The 16,665-nt window shown below is 32.5% G+C and overlaps 1 protein-coding gene across 1 annotated transcript; it reads left to right on the top strand.

The window, feature by feature from the left end:
* The first annotated feature begins 6,610 nt into the window (after positions 1-6,610).
* Positions 6,611-12,572, top strand: LOC127719382 (toll-like receptor 4). The gene is made up of 2 exons (XM_052225484.1): positions 6,611-6,731; positions 9,441-12,572. The coding sequence occupies exon 2, from the start codon at positions 9,448-9,450 to the stop codon at positions 12,133-12,135; it is 2,688 nt and encodes an 895-aa protein (XP_052081444.1). The 5' UTR covers positions 6,611-6,731; positions 9,441-9,447; the 3' UTR covers positions 12,136-12,572.
* The last annotated feature ends 4,093 nt before the right edge of the window (positions 12,573-16,665 follow it).

Here is a 16,665-nt window from a genome sequence, read left to right on the forward strand (position 1 = left end):
TTCATATTTGTTTTAAATATAGTATTTATTTAACAACGTGTCATGATGAGATAGCGGATAGTGTTTGATGTTACTTATTCAATCTACAATCTTTAAATATTTGATATCAAGTTGTATTTCATGTTCTGACTTTGCAAAGTTTTTTTCTACGTTTAGCCAGACATGTTAAAGTATTTACCTCACAAATAATATTAGCGTTGGATCGTTATAAAAAACGATACTGTACACAATAAATCAACTAAATATATGCCTACAAGGTGTAAAAAACAACACCAAAAATTAACAGAAGGGAAAAGTAAATACGGGTGTCAATAAATATATCCAAAATGAAGCCAACACATTCAGTTTAGGTGGTAGTACAGCGCGATTTTGACTACACCTTTTCACTGATGCCGTTTTCTGTTAACATTGTTTTAATTTGTTTATCCACAATCTTTCCCGAGTGATTATTTCTTCCTTAGACCAATCAGTGTTGTGGTCAATGGTGGTTATAGTTATTCGATCGAGATCTGCCTTAGTGTGGTCAGGTGATCACAAATGTCCATTGAGAGGAAGGTCTAGCTTACATGATCTTACATTCATAGTCACTACGATGGCCGTTCAAATAAAAATGAGAATGGAAACGGGGAATGTGTGAAAGAGACAACAACCCGACCAAAGATCAGAAAACAGCATAAGGCCACCAATGGGTCTTCAACACATCGAAAAAATCCAGCACCCGGAGGCAGGTTTCAGCTGGCGTTTAAACAAAAATGTGTACTAGTTCAGAGAAACGTTCGTGAAATGGCTGTTCTGACTCACCAAAAATACTGTTTACCACATTTACACTATAAAATATAGACAGCATTTGAAATCTTGCAAGTAACCTTGCAAAATATGATGTATTTCGTACCAGAGGTGTAACTTCAGTCTTTCCTTGCAAGTCAGACATCGTCTGTTCCCAGAAACATTGTAAGAGCTGACTTCCGAAGAGCCTGGTTTATAGGATAAAACAGCTTTTACCGTCAAGTCTTTAAGCCTTTTGGCCCAATGGAAAGCCAGTACGGGTGGTTCGGAAAAGATCTTTGATAGTTTAAGATATTTTTAATTTCTTTGCAATTTTCGCGGATAAGATGTGATAACTTGCCATATTATGGATGGTAATTCAGCACAAACTGGACTCTTTTGTTCCTTTTTCTCCTTATATTAAAAAAGTGCAAGCAGGCTGATGATATTAGCACGAAAGAAACCTTGATCAATGTCTTATCTTCTATAGCCCCGATTTTTTTAAGTGACCGCGAAGTTCTTGCAATCTTTTACAGTATCATTGTTGGAGATAGGCCGGACGATAAACCGAGAATTACATGGATACTCACTGAAGTTAATGGTTTTAAATATGAAGACGATAAATAAGCCAGATCCGTTAAAAAAAGGCGAATGATACCAACTAATAATTTGAAAACAAACTGACAATCCATGGCAAAACAAGATATAAAAAAACTAAAAGACAGTACACAAAAGACAACATAGATAACTAAAGACTGAGCAACACGAACCCACCAAAAACTGGGGGATATCAAGTGTTCCGGAAGGATAACCAGATCCTGCTTCACATGGTTAATCTGCGAATAAAAAAAAAGGGATTTACTAATTGTTTGATTGCAAAAAATAAAACTGTTTCCAGTTGAAGTTTCTGATGATTCTTCAATCCTAAGGTTTGCTTATCAATCCCTATTTCTGTAAGATAGGAAAAGGGTTGCTTTTATCATGAAAACTATTAATAGAATTATTGATGTCCTTTTCTTTGAAATATTGGCATTATAATTTGGATGAAGCTAGAGACCACAGATATGCTCCACTTGTCATTGTCTAAACCAAGTCCTCTATACAGCGATAATGACATATCAGAATGCGACTTATCCTTTGATTTTTATTATTAGCCGTACAACACGTGATGCTTGTGGTGTAGAAAGTCGGATGCGATGCTGTGTTTATTCCTTGTTTTCAAACGTCCTCCTTATGTTCAACCGGATTACAACTTTTTGGAATTTCGAAAATTGTTGACACACAGTCGAAAAGATGCTGAAAATGTAATATATAGGACCCTTATATCCTTTTACCAATCTGATGAGTCAACTGTGATTTCAACAAATTTTTTTACAGTTAGTTGTTTACACTGTGAACCCAAAATCCCAGGTTAGGATAGGGTTGCGCTCTCAGAAACATTTAATTTCAAAACATTCTTTATGTGTGTATCGCAACTCTCTGGGACTCTTGATTCAAAGGACGACGTTGGTTATTATTCTTCATAATTGATTCCGTTTATTGTTTAAATTATTAACCTGACTGTTGATGTTGTCTTTGAATTGTTTTCTCATTTTGTCATCTCTGGTATTTTAGATTTGTTATATGTATAACAAACTAAACAAAAAAGCAAGGATGGTGAAGCAAATGGAATGGTAGGTACGTTCATACTGCAAAGGCCGATTAAGCTCCTTTTAGAACGAGAACCATTAATGTTAAGTACTGGATGTCCTCTCTTTCATAATTTTATCGTCTTCGACAACCCAACCCCCATTTAATCCAACCCACCTCCCGTCATAAGTTTAAAAGTATCATAAGAATGGATTAAAATGATATTTGCATTTACTGAAAAATAACATTTTGATATCAACTTTCACTGAATCAAATCGCTCTTCATGTATCTGTATATAAAACCATGTTATCCTGACAAATTGAAGAGCTTTCGCGCGTCCATATTTTTTTTCTTTACCATATATGTATCTCTGCCTGCAGCTACATGTATATAGAAAGGTAGCTTGCTCCTTTATCTACCTCGGTATGAGACATTTGTGTTTATTGGCTATTAGACATCGCACGACTCGACTATTTTGAAGATGATAATGGTGGCTTGATGTTTAACGTCGAGTGAAAAAATTACTATAATATCAGGAAAGGAACATGTTATGGAAGATATGAATATGAAGCGTTGTTTAGTACCTGATCGACACGCTGAGGTTTTTATGCGCCACGTGACAAGATTACAGGCCGCAGAAATACTTGTCAACCTACCAAGACACATTATTCTGCCTACGAGCCGAACAGTCTTCGCCCTTACTCTAAAACCGCATGGTTAATACAGAAGCAGCAAATACCAATTCTCAAGTCTTCGGTTTTACCTGGAAAGGATTCAAACCTTATCTTATAAAGATAAATGTAAATTTACGGCAGATACACTCTTGATAGAATATTTATATATGAACGCATTGGAAATTCCATTTACATACATTAACAAATTTGGCAGTATGCATATTTTCATGCACGTGTTATTTATTGCCATATGAACGGAGCTTAAATATGTCACTGCATGAAATGTCAATTTACATTTATTTGCGAACATATGCATATATTTGATAAAAATAATCACTATTTTTGTTTTCATTATATTTATTTATTTTTAATCTCTATGATAATTATCATTAGAATCAAGAAGAGATTTAAACTAAAGATATGGTACCATCATTATTATCAGTGTTTTTTGTTATTGAGACTTTCTTCCTCATTGTACACTTATTCATTTAATCTGTTCAACCATAAAGGGTTCAATGTTTTGTAAAATATACTGCAATATCTTTTATACAAATTTCCAACAAGGACGATTCGTAGAATATTTGTAAGGCACAATTGTTTGAGAATGACAGAAACAAAATGAAAAATATACCGATTGTAAACTACTAAGAACAGAACCCCTCCCCGAATAAGAAGAAACAATCAAGAAAACAAAAACCTGGATACGGAACGTAAAGGTATGTATATGTTATAAAACACACCTTTGTAATTGTATGTAAATAGATAAATACAATGCTTGCATTTGTCTAGCTTTAAAATATTAGACAAATGTTGTGTTTTGTTACATATGCCACTTAATGTTAGTAAAACATTGCTTTTGCCTGTATTCTGTAGTAAATTGTTACCTGCGCAACCATTTCACATAAAAACAAATATTTTTGATATTTAAACATCGTTACTTTTTATATATTTCTTCTGTTTCTTTAGCAAAGTGTTTTTTTGTTTATAAACTTCTTAGAATTTGAATATTTACCATTCGTGAAAGACTATTTTCTTAATCAATTTTTGCAAATACATTTATGTACCGTTTAGAAATTTCTTTAGGTGTTTATATCATATTTTAACTTTGCAATTATTCCCAACTATAACAAATAACAACATTTGAATGAGTACAATTTCTTCATGTTTTTAAGAAGATTTAATTTGCACTTATGTAACAAATGGACAATATGTGTGTAAATCGACGATTTCATGCAGTAAATACAGGGATCAGACATAATTGTGAAATATGCAGCCGATCACAGGAGATTTGAAACAGACCATTATGTGTATGTCATATTGTTAGATCATTTATTTCCTTGTAACCAAAATAAACTGGTCTTTATTCTACAATTATTTCACATACATCAGTGTCTTATTCAAACCAGGTATAGAAAATTTTGTTTTCTCATTCTTATACTGTTGATATTCTTCTTGTCCTTCTACCTTTTCTTTTTCTTCACCCTCTTCGTTTTATTACATACTAGTTACATTTAAATCGTAGATACCAGTGATGCAAAAAGTTAAATCACTAAAATACTGAACTTCGAGGAAAATTCAAAACGGAAAGTCCCTAATCAAATGGCAAAATCAAAAGCACAAACACATCAAACGAATGTGAAGTGTAAAGTGTATTCTTATTTATAAAAGACCAAATAACGTTGATCAGCGAGTTTGTTTTTTGTACCGCAGTTAAAATTATTTGATTTTTTGTAAATTGCAATTGATAAATTATCATTGTACCTAAATGAAAAATTCGGTAAAAATGCCTGTACAAAGTCAGAAATATGATAGTTGCTTTTTTCACTTGTTCCGCTGATTGAAAGCGCCTATTGGACTTCCCGTTTGTGAATTTGCCTCGGAGTTCGGTATTTTTGTTATATTATATATATGTAAAGTGTAAACTTCCTATTATAAAATTGACCGTATAAAAATTAGGGAGATGTGGTATGATTGCAAATATCCAACATAGTCCAAATAGTGTGGATGTTAGCAACTATAGGTCACCGAAATACCTTCACTAATCAGCAAAACTCATACCGCATAGTCAGCTACAAAAGCCTCGACATGACAAAATATGAAAAACAATTCAAACGAGAAAATCATCGTCATGATTTATAACAAACAAACTGATGAAAAACAAATATGACAGACATGAACCAAGACAAACACTGAATTGCATGCTCCTTACTTGGATTATTAATGTTAATGTTTATCATTTGAACGGGACTAAAACATGTCACTGCATGAAAAGGTCAAATTACATTTATTTGAGACCATTTGCAAATAAACTTTTTAGTTTTCGTTATGCCTATCTTTTTAAGCAAACTCTGATTATCATTATTTATAATCAAGGAAATTTTTAAACAAGAGATACGATGCCATCATTATTATCTGATCACTAGATTGAGATTTAGTTTCTGGTTTTACACTTTTTTTCAATTAATCTGTTCAACAATAAAGATCAAATGTTTTCGAAGAATAAATTGCAGTATATGTTATACAAATGTCTAATAAGAACGATTTACAGAACTTTTATCTGAAAGGCAAATTTAATGGAGGATTGATTAAAGACAGAAAGACAAAAACGAAATTATGCCAGCAGATTGCAAACTATGAAAAATTGCGAACTACGAAAATAAGAGTCCCTCCCCCTAATAAAACGAAACTATAAAGAAAACAATACACACCTGCGTATGCAATATAAAGCTACGGATTCCGTATTAAACACACCCTTGTAAAGGTGTTTAAGTAAATAAATGAAATATAAAAAAAAAAGATGTGGAATGATTGCCAATGGTACAGCTTTAAACCAGAAACCAAATGACGTAGAATTTCGCAACTAATCATTAAATGCTTGCATTTGTATGTATTTATAATAGCAGCCACATTTTTGCGTTAATACACTCTGCCAAAAAAAGTAGTAAACGTTTCTGTTTATATTTATCCTGTACTGGATAAAACATTTGTAAAAATGAATCTGGGTAATCATTTTGACATTTATAATGTTGATATTGAAGCATCTTATTCATTATTTATTTCTTCTTATTCTTTAACAAATAAAGATGTTCACGCTTAATTTCTTGTTTGAAAAAGTCATTTGAAAATGTTTTATTTGCATATCTTGAACAACGACTTTTATTTATTCATATTGCCAAATACATTTAAATACAGTTAAGAGATTTTGCATTTTCACATTTCTTCATTGGTGTAAATATATCTCTCGTATAATTACTTTGCAATCCTTGAAAACTATAACAAATATCCTTATTTGAATAACCACATTTTATTCATGTTGTAAGGATTGCATCAAGTGTAGTTAGCGGTTCCTAAAAACTGCACAAAAGTATATAAACAAATCAAATAATAACATTTACGACTTGCAAAGAAAATACAAACACATTTAAAGAATATACTTCGCTTAACACATGGATATATTTACAAACAGGTGTTTAAAGCGACAGTTTCGTGCAGTAAATAAGGGCGTAAGACATAATTGTGAAAACAAAGCTTATCACAAGTGTATGGAGCAGGCCATTATGTTTATGTAGTATTGTTGAATTGTTTTCTTCCTTGTATCTTAAATATACTGGGCATTATTCTTCAATTATATCTACATACACCAGTGTCTTTTCCAAACAAAGGTAAAGCTTATTTTTTTTCATTCTGTTGTTAGAAATGTTCTTCAAGTTTTTCGTTCCTTTTTCTTTTTCTTTACCCTCTTCGTTTAATTCCATACTAATTACACTCACAATGCAGATACCAGTGACACAGGTGATAGGATTTTCTTACTTATAAAAGGACAAATGAACGATGATCAGCAAATTCGTTTTTTTTTTTTCGTATTGTAGTTTTAATTGTTTGTATTGTTTTTGCGATTAATACAATAATGTAATTGTACCTAAACTACATTGTAAAGGGGCAATATCCTATGTATACCGTATAGAAATAAGGGAGGTGTGGCATATAATAGCCAATGAAAATACTATTCACCAAAGTCCAAATGACGTTGATGTAAGCAACTATATGTCATCTTACGACCTTCACTAATCACCATAACCCATACCGTATAGTTGGCTATTAAAAACTCAACATGACAAAATGTGAAGCAAGTTAAACAAGAAAACGATCGGCCTGATTTACAAGACACAAACTAATGTCATGACCGGCATGAACCAACGACAACCACTGAAGTACAGACACCTGACTTGGGACAGGCAAATATATAATATGGTAGGTTAAAACTTGTTTGTAAGAGCCTAACCCTTCCCTTACCCTGAGCCTAAAACGTTTCGAAATAGCTTAACTCAATAAAATGGCATGAAGCACAAAAATGACTAACATGACTACAAAAAAAAAACCACAAAGTACATATCTAAGGGGATCCAAGTATAAATGTATGTTTTTGCATTGAAGTCCTCATCATTACTATTGTGATTTCAAACCAGTTATTGTACATTCTGTCTATCCTTACTTTTGTTATAATGATTGAAGTATTCTGCAATTGTATGGCTAGAAATGTATCTTCATAATTTGTAGTTTTATAGTATTTCATTTTCCTAAAATGTTCCCCTAGTCAGCCTGTGTACTGACTGTGTTATTGTAAAATTCGCGCATACATTATTGGATTTTGGTTTTTGTGTTTGTTGTTGTAGCATAGATATCTACTAATGATCTCATTTTCATTTATATAAAATCAGTGCTCAGTTAAAAAAAAACATTTGCTAATTCATCTTTCGGAATCATAACATCCTTATATCAAATGGTTGGTAAGTTAAGGCAACAGTAGTTTACCGGTGTTCAGATCTCATTAGTAGATAAAAAGAAAAGAAAAATCAAGGTAACAAACAAACAAACCGAGGAAATCGCATGAATTCCAAAAAGAGAGACACCGGCTGCGTTGACAAAGTAAGCTGAGCATGAATCACCCGCAATGCGAACTCAAAATACCACAATCGGGAATATGACACGATAGGTAAAATACCACAATCGGGAATATGACACGATAGGTGAAATTCAAATGTGACGACTATTCTGGTATCTAAAGATCTAAGTATCTTAGACTGCAAACAACATGTCGGTACTTTGTTGATACACAAACCTCTCATATCGATTAACCAATTTCTCGGGTTGACAATAAAACTATGTATGTAATAACTATTTATGATCTTCTTCCTCATAACTCTGTCCTATTTTTGTGTTAGGCGCACACCCCTGCTATTGAAGTCAATATTAAGTATGTGAACATTTTAATTTAAACGACAGGGCAGAATGTATGTTATTAATTACAAATTGAAAATTGAGAATTGGGAAGTTAAAATCATCAGGTTTGGCATATATTCTAGTTTGGAGTCGTATCAATACCGAGGACAGAATATGAAGGTGACATTCAAGTTTCGGTAGTATCTTTAATCGTAAGAAAACCTAAATATATAATATGTAAGCACTCACTGAAATGTATTTTATCATGAGTACAAAAAAGGGATGGACAAATTTATGATTGTCTCTATCGTGAATGATTTAAGGGGTAATCGAGGGATTCCAAGTTTTGCTGTGCTTATTGAAAACATTAGATAAAGTCAAAGGAGTGTCTTATTAGAATTAACATGCATCTAAGGTTAGAAAACAATTTATAAATAAGAAGATTGAATGATGGATTGTTCGTTGCTTAACTTCCAGTGACATAAGAAGATGTGGTATGATAACCAACGGGACAACTATCCAGCATAAATAATATGATATGATTGAGATTAACTATATAGGTCCCCATAACAATGAGTAAAACCCATACCGTATAGTAAATTATTAAAATTCCCCGGCATGACAAAATACATAATAATGCTAAATAGAAAACTAAACGGTCTGATTTAAATACAATACAATACAAATATGGCAAATATTCCGGACAACAACTAACGACAACCACTGATATGCATGATCTTGAATTTAGACAGCCACATACAGAATGTGTCGGGGTTCAACATGATTGCAAACACTCAACCAGGCCCTAATTTGGGAGAATATTGGAACAGCACAACATAAAAAAACTATTACAATCGAAATGGCTTTACTTTTCAAGTCGGCTTGAAGAATGAAAACAAAACCACAAAAAAAAACCAAACAGATAACAAATATATAAACAATTCAAAATTCCGATCTTAGGTTACTCCTAGTAACTGAAAGCTACTTCAAAACACATCCTGGCTTTAAACATGCATACATGTTTGGGCTTCAGCTTTATCTTAAATTCAAAATATTACAATTACAAATAATTACAATATTTGGATTTGAATGCCACAGAACATAAATATTTATTTTTTTTCATTACATTTCTTTTTTTTTTTATTTTTTAGGGAAAATATGCACGCCATTGTAATTATCCTTCTGAGTAATTCATTATATAATGTTTATTCAGACATTTCATGTTGCACGGAGCCAAAATGTGACTGCATTAAACATGACGATGGGATATTTGCAGACTGCAGTGGCAGGCAGTTAAACTCGTCGCCTACGTTCAACGAAAACGTCACATCAATCAATCTTAGTTTCAACTATTTAACTTATCCTCCCTCAAACGAGAATTTACCGGATGGTTTACAGGATCTGAATGTATCAAACAATAGGATCTATAGATTATCTTTGGATGGAGAGAGAATAACATTTTGGAAAATAACCGGACTACTTGCTTTAGATATATCATCAAATGAAATAGTAATAGATGAAACTTTTTTTTTTCCAAACATTTTTTCAAATTTTTCGTTCTTAGAATTGCTTGATTTATCAAGAAATGTAATCCCGGAAAATGGATTTAAAGAATTTGACCTATTGATGGCCCCATTGATTTCGCTACGATTTCTCTCTGTCGATATATTTTATAACATAACATTCGGTAAAAGATTTGAGAAACTATTGAATCTAAAGTCATTGAAACTCGCTGGCGTTTGCAACACTTCACGGACTTTTATTATTACGGAGAATTTTTTCCTTTATCTTCCTTTTCTTGAATATCTTGATGTTTCTACTACAGAAGTGTGGACAAATATTCATGACAGTCTCAGTTCACCTTGTTACTGCTCCTTGACAAGTATTCACAGAGGAGCTATAGGTAAACTGGCTGATTTGAAATATCTTGACATATCTAATAACCGATATCTTGGACTTTGCGGATTTCGTAATATTACGAACGACCTAAATCTAACAAGCATAGAAATCTTTAGAGCAAGAAATTTGTATTGTCAGGACAGCAGATCTGTCACGTTGTATTGCGATGATATCAGGTATTTACGAAATACCTCCCTCCAAGAACTTTATATTGATGGTAATAATATCGTAATTGGACAACCAGGAGTACTTGCTTACTTGCCATCATCTTTGCTAGTATTAAGTATTAGCGAAAACCGTTGGGTGGCTGGATTATATACCTGGTCGCCATACGATAATTTGACAAACCTAGTTCGTATTGATGTAAGTAATATAAATAATCACGAAATGTCTCAATCCGGCTCTGCACGTTATACTTGTTGTTCCCATTTTTTGGAAGATATTTCATGCGAGAAGTCGAGGATTAAGAATGTAATAGGCGATTATATTACTGGTGGATGTGCTAACACTACAAACCACTACAACGATGATATCAAACGTAGAAATTCGGTTGGAACTTCCATAAAACCAGATCCATGGAAGTGTTTTTATCCACTGAACGAAGACGAAGTCCACTATATTGTAGTTCCTGAAAATGTGAAGTCAATTATAATGAATAATTCAAGATTGGGGTATGCTATTCGTTGGACAATATTCAATACTCCGGCCATTGTTAATCTAACCTTAAGCAACAATCAATTGTATAGTTTCATTGGTCCCATCTGTAATGTGACAAATCTCAAATTTCTTGATCTTTCAGGTAACCGATGCTCCACGATTACTCCATATTTTTTCAATTCCTTACAATCACTAGAAACTCTTTTACTGAATGATAACTTGTTAGGTTTAGCTGGAACACTTCAAAACCGAAATGCTTTCTTTGTTTTTGGGTCGCTGACTAATCTTCTGTATTTAGAGTTGTCATTAAACAAAATCACGTCACTTTCGAAGAATATATTTTGGAATTTGCAGAAAATAAAACGTATAATTTTAAAAGACAATTTGCTAACGGATTTTAATATAAATGTAAAACATATGCCAGATCTGACCTTTCTAGATTTATCTGAAAATCAAATTCTTTACTTATCAAATGACGCAATAGATGGCATTAGGCAACGTACAAGCAGGAATCTGATTATTGACCTTTCCAAAAATCCATTTATGTGTTCATGTGATTCTCTTAAATTTCTGAATTGGTTACAATTAAATCAACGTGTGTTTAAGGATTTTTCTAAATACCAATGTTCAAATGCTACAAATTATGAAACTTTAACGGATGCTGTAATATCTCTAAACAAAAAATGTTCTTCATATACTGCTTTGGTTATTGTTATTATGCTTCTGATTATTGCATTTTTGGTTTGTCTCATAATAGCTATAATATACAAAAACAGATGGAAGTTAAAATACTGGTATTATATTGCGAAACGTAATTATTTTCAGCATGATTACATGTGTTTGGAAGATAGACAAAAATACAAATTTGATGCTTTCCTTTCTTACGCTGACGAGGACCGTCTTTTCGTTATTATGAACATTATAAAAAATCTCGAAGAAAAGGAGAATTTTCGTCTATGCGTTCATGAACGGGATTTTATTCCTGGGTGCGATGTCGCAGACAATATCATAAATGCTATCCATAATAGTCGTAAAGTTATTTTCGTAGTAACTCCTTCTTTTCTTAGGTCCAGATGGTGTATATTCGAACTCAATATGGCTTATATGGAATATGTTGTTTCCAGGCAAGGTTTTGATTGTCTCATTGTGGTGATAAAGGAGAAAATAAGTGAAAGAGACATTCCTAGAAACATGTATGATATCATGAAAGACGAGAGCTACTTAAAATTTCCGGATGATGAAGCAGACGAAGTGACTTTTTGGGAACGTTTGATCGATGCCTTACGGTAGATTGCATAGACAAAGACAGGGTTTATCTCTGTGTGTATAAGAGAAAAAGAGCGTTTGTGTGTGTGTGTTAGAGGATAAGAGATAGACAACACTGTTTGATGTAATTAAAACATAATTTTTATTGATGTTGTATAGAGTGCATATGCCAACTTATTCCTGGTACAATTGTGGTGTGTTTAAGTCTGGCTTTACTCACCACTAAATGTAGCTAATTATTTTGTTTACATTTCAATATTTTGTTTACTTAATCTGAGGCACTAGGTCCTGTTAGTTCTTATATCTAATTTAAGGAACAAAAGCATTCAGTTTCATTTTTTGTATTGATCTTCCTGATTTAGATTCATATTTGACAATGACCCGTCAATGTAGTCTTTTTGCAACAATATTTTGCCATCTTTAAAATGTCAATGTTTGATAAAATAAACTAATTATAGATACCAGGCTTTTAATTTTTTACGCTCGAATAAAAAAGTTCAAAAGGCAAACCAAATGACGAAGTTGAAAAGAATTGAGCCTAACACGTATTATTGTCTGGCAAGATATGGTAATGAGGTTACTATTTGCTAGTACAAACAGGTTTAAGTATTTACATGAGAAATGTTTTTGTTTATGCTAAATATTGATTAATATTATGATTATATAACTGTCGTAAATATTTGTATTATATACTTTCAAGAATTATTATCGTTTGATATTGATTTACCAAATACAGCTAAGGTAATCGATACCTGGGGTAGAAAATCATTATTATCTAAAAAAAATCAAAGTTTTGTAAACAGTAAATTTATAACTATGACCATATCAATGATAATTCATGTCAACAGAAATTGCATCGACCGAGTGGTTGTAAATAGACTCATTATAGCGACAAGGATTGAAATTTTGTACGCTTGACGAGCGTTGCGTCTCCAAAAAGACTTATCAGTGACACTCGAATAAAAAAAAGTTAAAAGCCAAACAAAGTACGAAGTTTAAGAGCATTGAGGACCCAAAATCCTAAAAGTTTAATCAAATACAGCTAAGATAATTTATTCCTGGTATAGAAAATCCTTAGTATTTCAAGAAATGCAAAGTTTCGTGAACAGTTAATTCATAATTATGACCATATAAATTATTGCTTACCCTTCCGGATTCAACTCAGATACGGTACGTGTTGAACAAACTTTAGTGTTCTAAGTTTTTAAGATGTTTGTCTTTCTGTCGCTTTTTCTTTTCTACCAAACATTTTATTTCACTTATGATTTGTGAATGTCCCTTGTTATTTCCGCCCTTTTTCTATGTATATCAAAAGGGATCGTTTAAAACAATATTGAATTTCATAAACACAAAACAATACATTGATACATGAATTCAATTTAAGATATGTATAGAACTTTATTCAGCAACAACTTTAAACTGGTCAAACTTGAAGACTAATGAACACACTAGATGGAAAACCGCCAATAAATATAAAACAAACTTATAATTGCTATGCACTCCTTTTACAGAAAAAAGGAATATAACAAATGTTCGTTGTTTTATGAATTATGTTATAATTTTGAGGCAACACTAGATTACCGATATTCAAATTTCATAAATTCATTAAGAAGCTAAAAATCATGGTAAAACAATTACTCTGGGAAACGCATGAACTCAAAAAGAGCAAAACCGGAAGTTAGAGTTTCCTGCTATGCATGCATCATTGGACATTCGCTTTGACAAAATGACAGTATTACGACACAATCGATAGGTCTACTGATCAGAAGATTAGGACACAATCGATAGGTTTACTGATCAGAAGATTAGGACACAATCGATAGGTTTACTGATCAGAAGATTAGGACACAATCGATAGGTCTACTGATCAGAAGATTAGGACACAATCGATAGGTTAACCTATCAGAAGATTATGACACAATCGATAGGTTAACCTATCAGAAGATTAGGACACAATCGATAGGTTAACCTATTAGAAGATTAGGACACAATCGATAGTTTAACCTATCAGAAGATTAGGACACAATCAATAGGTTTACCGATCAGAAGATTAGGACACAATCGATATGTTAACCTATCAGAAGATTAGGACACAATCGATAGGTTAACCTATCAGAAGATTAGGACACAATCGATAGGTTAACCTATCAGAAGATTAGGACACAATCGATAGGTTTACCTATCAGAAGATTAGGACACAATCGATAGGTTTACTGATCAGAAGATTAGGACACAATCGATAGGTTAACCTATCAGAAGATTAGAACACAATCGATAGGTTTACTGATCAGAAGATTAGGACACAATCGATAGGTTTACCGATCAGAAGATTAGGACACAATCGAAAGGTATATCGATCAGAAGATTAGGACACAATCAATAGGTTTACTGATCAGAAGATAAGGACACAATCGATAGGTTTACCGATCAGAAGTTTAGGACACAATCGATAGGTTTATCGATCGGGAGATTATGACACAATCCATAGGTTTATTGATCAGAAGATTAGGACACAATCGATAGGTTTACCGATCAGAAGATAAGGACACAATCGATAGGTTAACCTATAAGAAGATTAGGACACAATCGATAGGTTAACCTATCAGAAGATTAGGACACAATCGATAGGTTAACCTATCAGAAGATTAGGACACAATCGATAGTTTAACCTATCAGAAGATTAGGACACAATCGATATGTTAACCTATCAGAAGATTAGGACACAATCGATATGTTAACCTATCAGAAGATTAGGACACAATCTATAAGTTTACCAATCAGAAGATTAGGACACAATCAATAGGTTTACCGATCAGAAGAGTAGGACACAATCGATAGCTTTACCAATCAGAAGAGTAGATTACAATCGATAGGTTAACCGATCAGAAGACTAGGAAACAATCGATAACTTTACCGATCAGAAGATTAAGACACAATTGATAGGTTTACCGATCAGAAGATTAGGACACAATCGATAGATTTACCGATCAGAAGACTATTCTCATATTTTATGAGCTAGACAGCAAAAAAAATTCAGCTAATGAGTTGAGACACAACCATATCGTATCAGTCACATAGTTAGTGACTGCGACCGTAAAACGTATATAGTGTCGATTTCAATCAATGTTCCTCATAACTCTGTTTAAACCAGTCTTTGTTCCAGTTGCACAGCTGTGTTAATGAAGTCTATATAGTGTGAACATGCACATATGTAAACGCGATATGATGAGCCAGAGGATATGTTCTGCAGGCAAAGAAATGGAAGGTTGAAATCAACATGCATTTTATAGATTCTAGTTTTAAAATCGTCTATGTGTGTCAATATCAAGGAAAAGGTATACGTCTATTACTTAAGATATGTCAACACCAAATAATGAGGCATAGTGTATATTATTCCAGACCTGCGAAATAGGAGGTAGAAATCATCACGAATTGAAGATTCTAGCGAGAAGTCCTCTATCTGTGTCAATATCAAAGAAAATATCAAGATATGAAGCAGACTTTTTAGTGTTGGTAGTATCCTGAATCTCAGGGAAATATGACATGCGAGCACTCACTTAAAATATGGGCTGTTTAGTGACAGCACATCATCAATATATACCTGAAAGAGAAATTAAAGAACTTTGCTAGATGCTATTGCTTTATGTCTTTGAACGTTTCTGCATGAAATATGCTTCATATGAGTATGAATGTCGATCTATTTCATAATTTTATCAAATGGCTTATCATATCGTTTTTCAATTTTTTACGTAAAAGTTATAAAAGACACCGAAACTTCGTACATCAAGCATAATCAGCAATACTCCTTATATATCAAAAGCAAAAACTGAAGCCACCAACTTACTCCTTATAGGAGAAACGATTTCAAATTACGATTTCCGGAAATTTGTGAAACATTAATCTTGCATCTTGAAAACTACAATTTTTGATAGCAGAAACAGAAGACCGTTAAAAAGGACAGATATCCATCAATTTAAATATACTAATATGACTGAAACTATTCGACTTATAGGAAGTTTACTCTGTATGGCATTTTTTTAGTATTCAAAACATTGCCCGTAGATGAATATATTCACTCAATAATTGTATTTAAGATTTCATGATCTTGACCTCAAACGAAACTGATTGATTTCAAAACCAATTGACATGCATGTTGTTTTGTGACATATTTTCAGTGATTGTGGTATGATATTATCTATGAACCAATACTGTATTAACCATAGTCTCAGATTATGTATATCGACATTTAAAAAACAAAACACACGAGATATATCTGTTCAAAAGATTACATTGTTTTATCTAAAATTCGGTCAATAGAACATATTAGTTAAAACAAAGCGGAATACAACTGCCTTGAAGCATAACTTTGTTTTTGTTGTACAATAATTGTATTTGTTGTATTTTTGCAACGTACGTGTAAAATTACTCCATATACCTTTTAATTGTTTAAATGAAAACATTTATATTACATTTTCTTTAAAATAAATAATCATAATAATAATCATTATGATAAAACAAGATATTTATACTATTTGTACTATAATAATGTTTTGA

The sequence above is a fragment of the Mytilus californianus genome, unplaced genomic scaffold, assembly GCF_021869535.1.
Source record: "Mytilus californianus isolate M0D057914Y unplaced genomic scaffold, xbMytCali1.0.p SCAF_11, whole genome shotgun sequence".
Classification (NCBI taxonomy): Eukaryota; Metazoa; Mollusca; class Bivalvia; order Mytilida; family Mytilidae; genus Mytilus; species Mytilus californianus.

What these genes read in the sequence shown, in the direction of transcription:
- LOC127719382 (XM_052225484.1), top strand. Translation starts at nt 9,448, where the DNA reads ATGCACGCCATTGTAATTATCCTTCTGAGTAATTCATTATATAATGTT.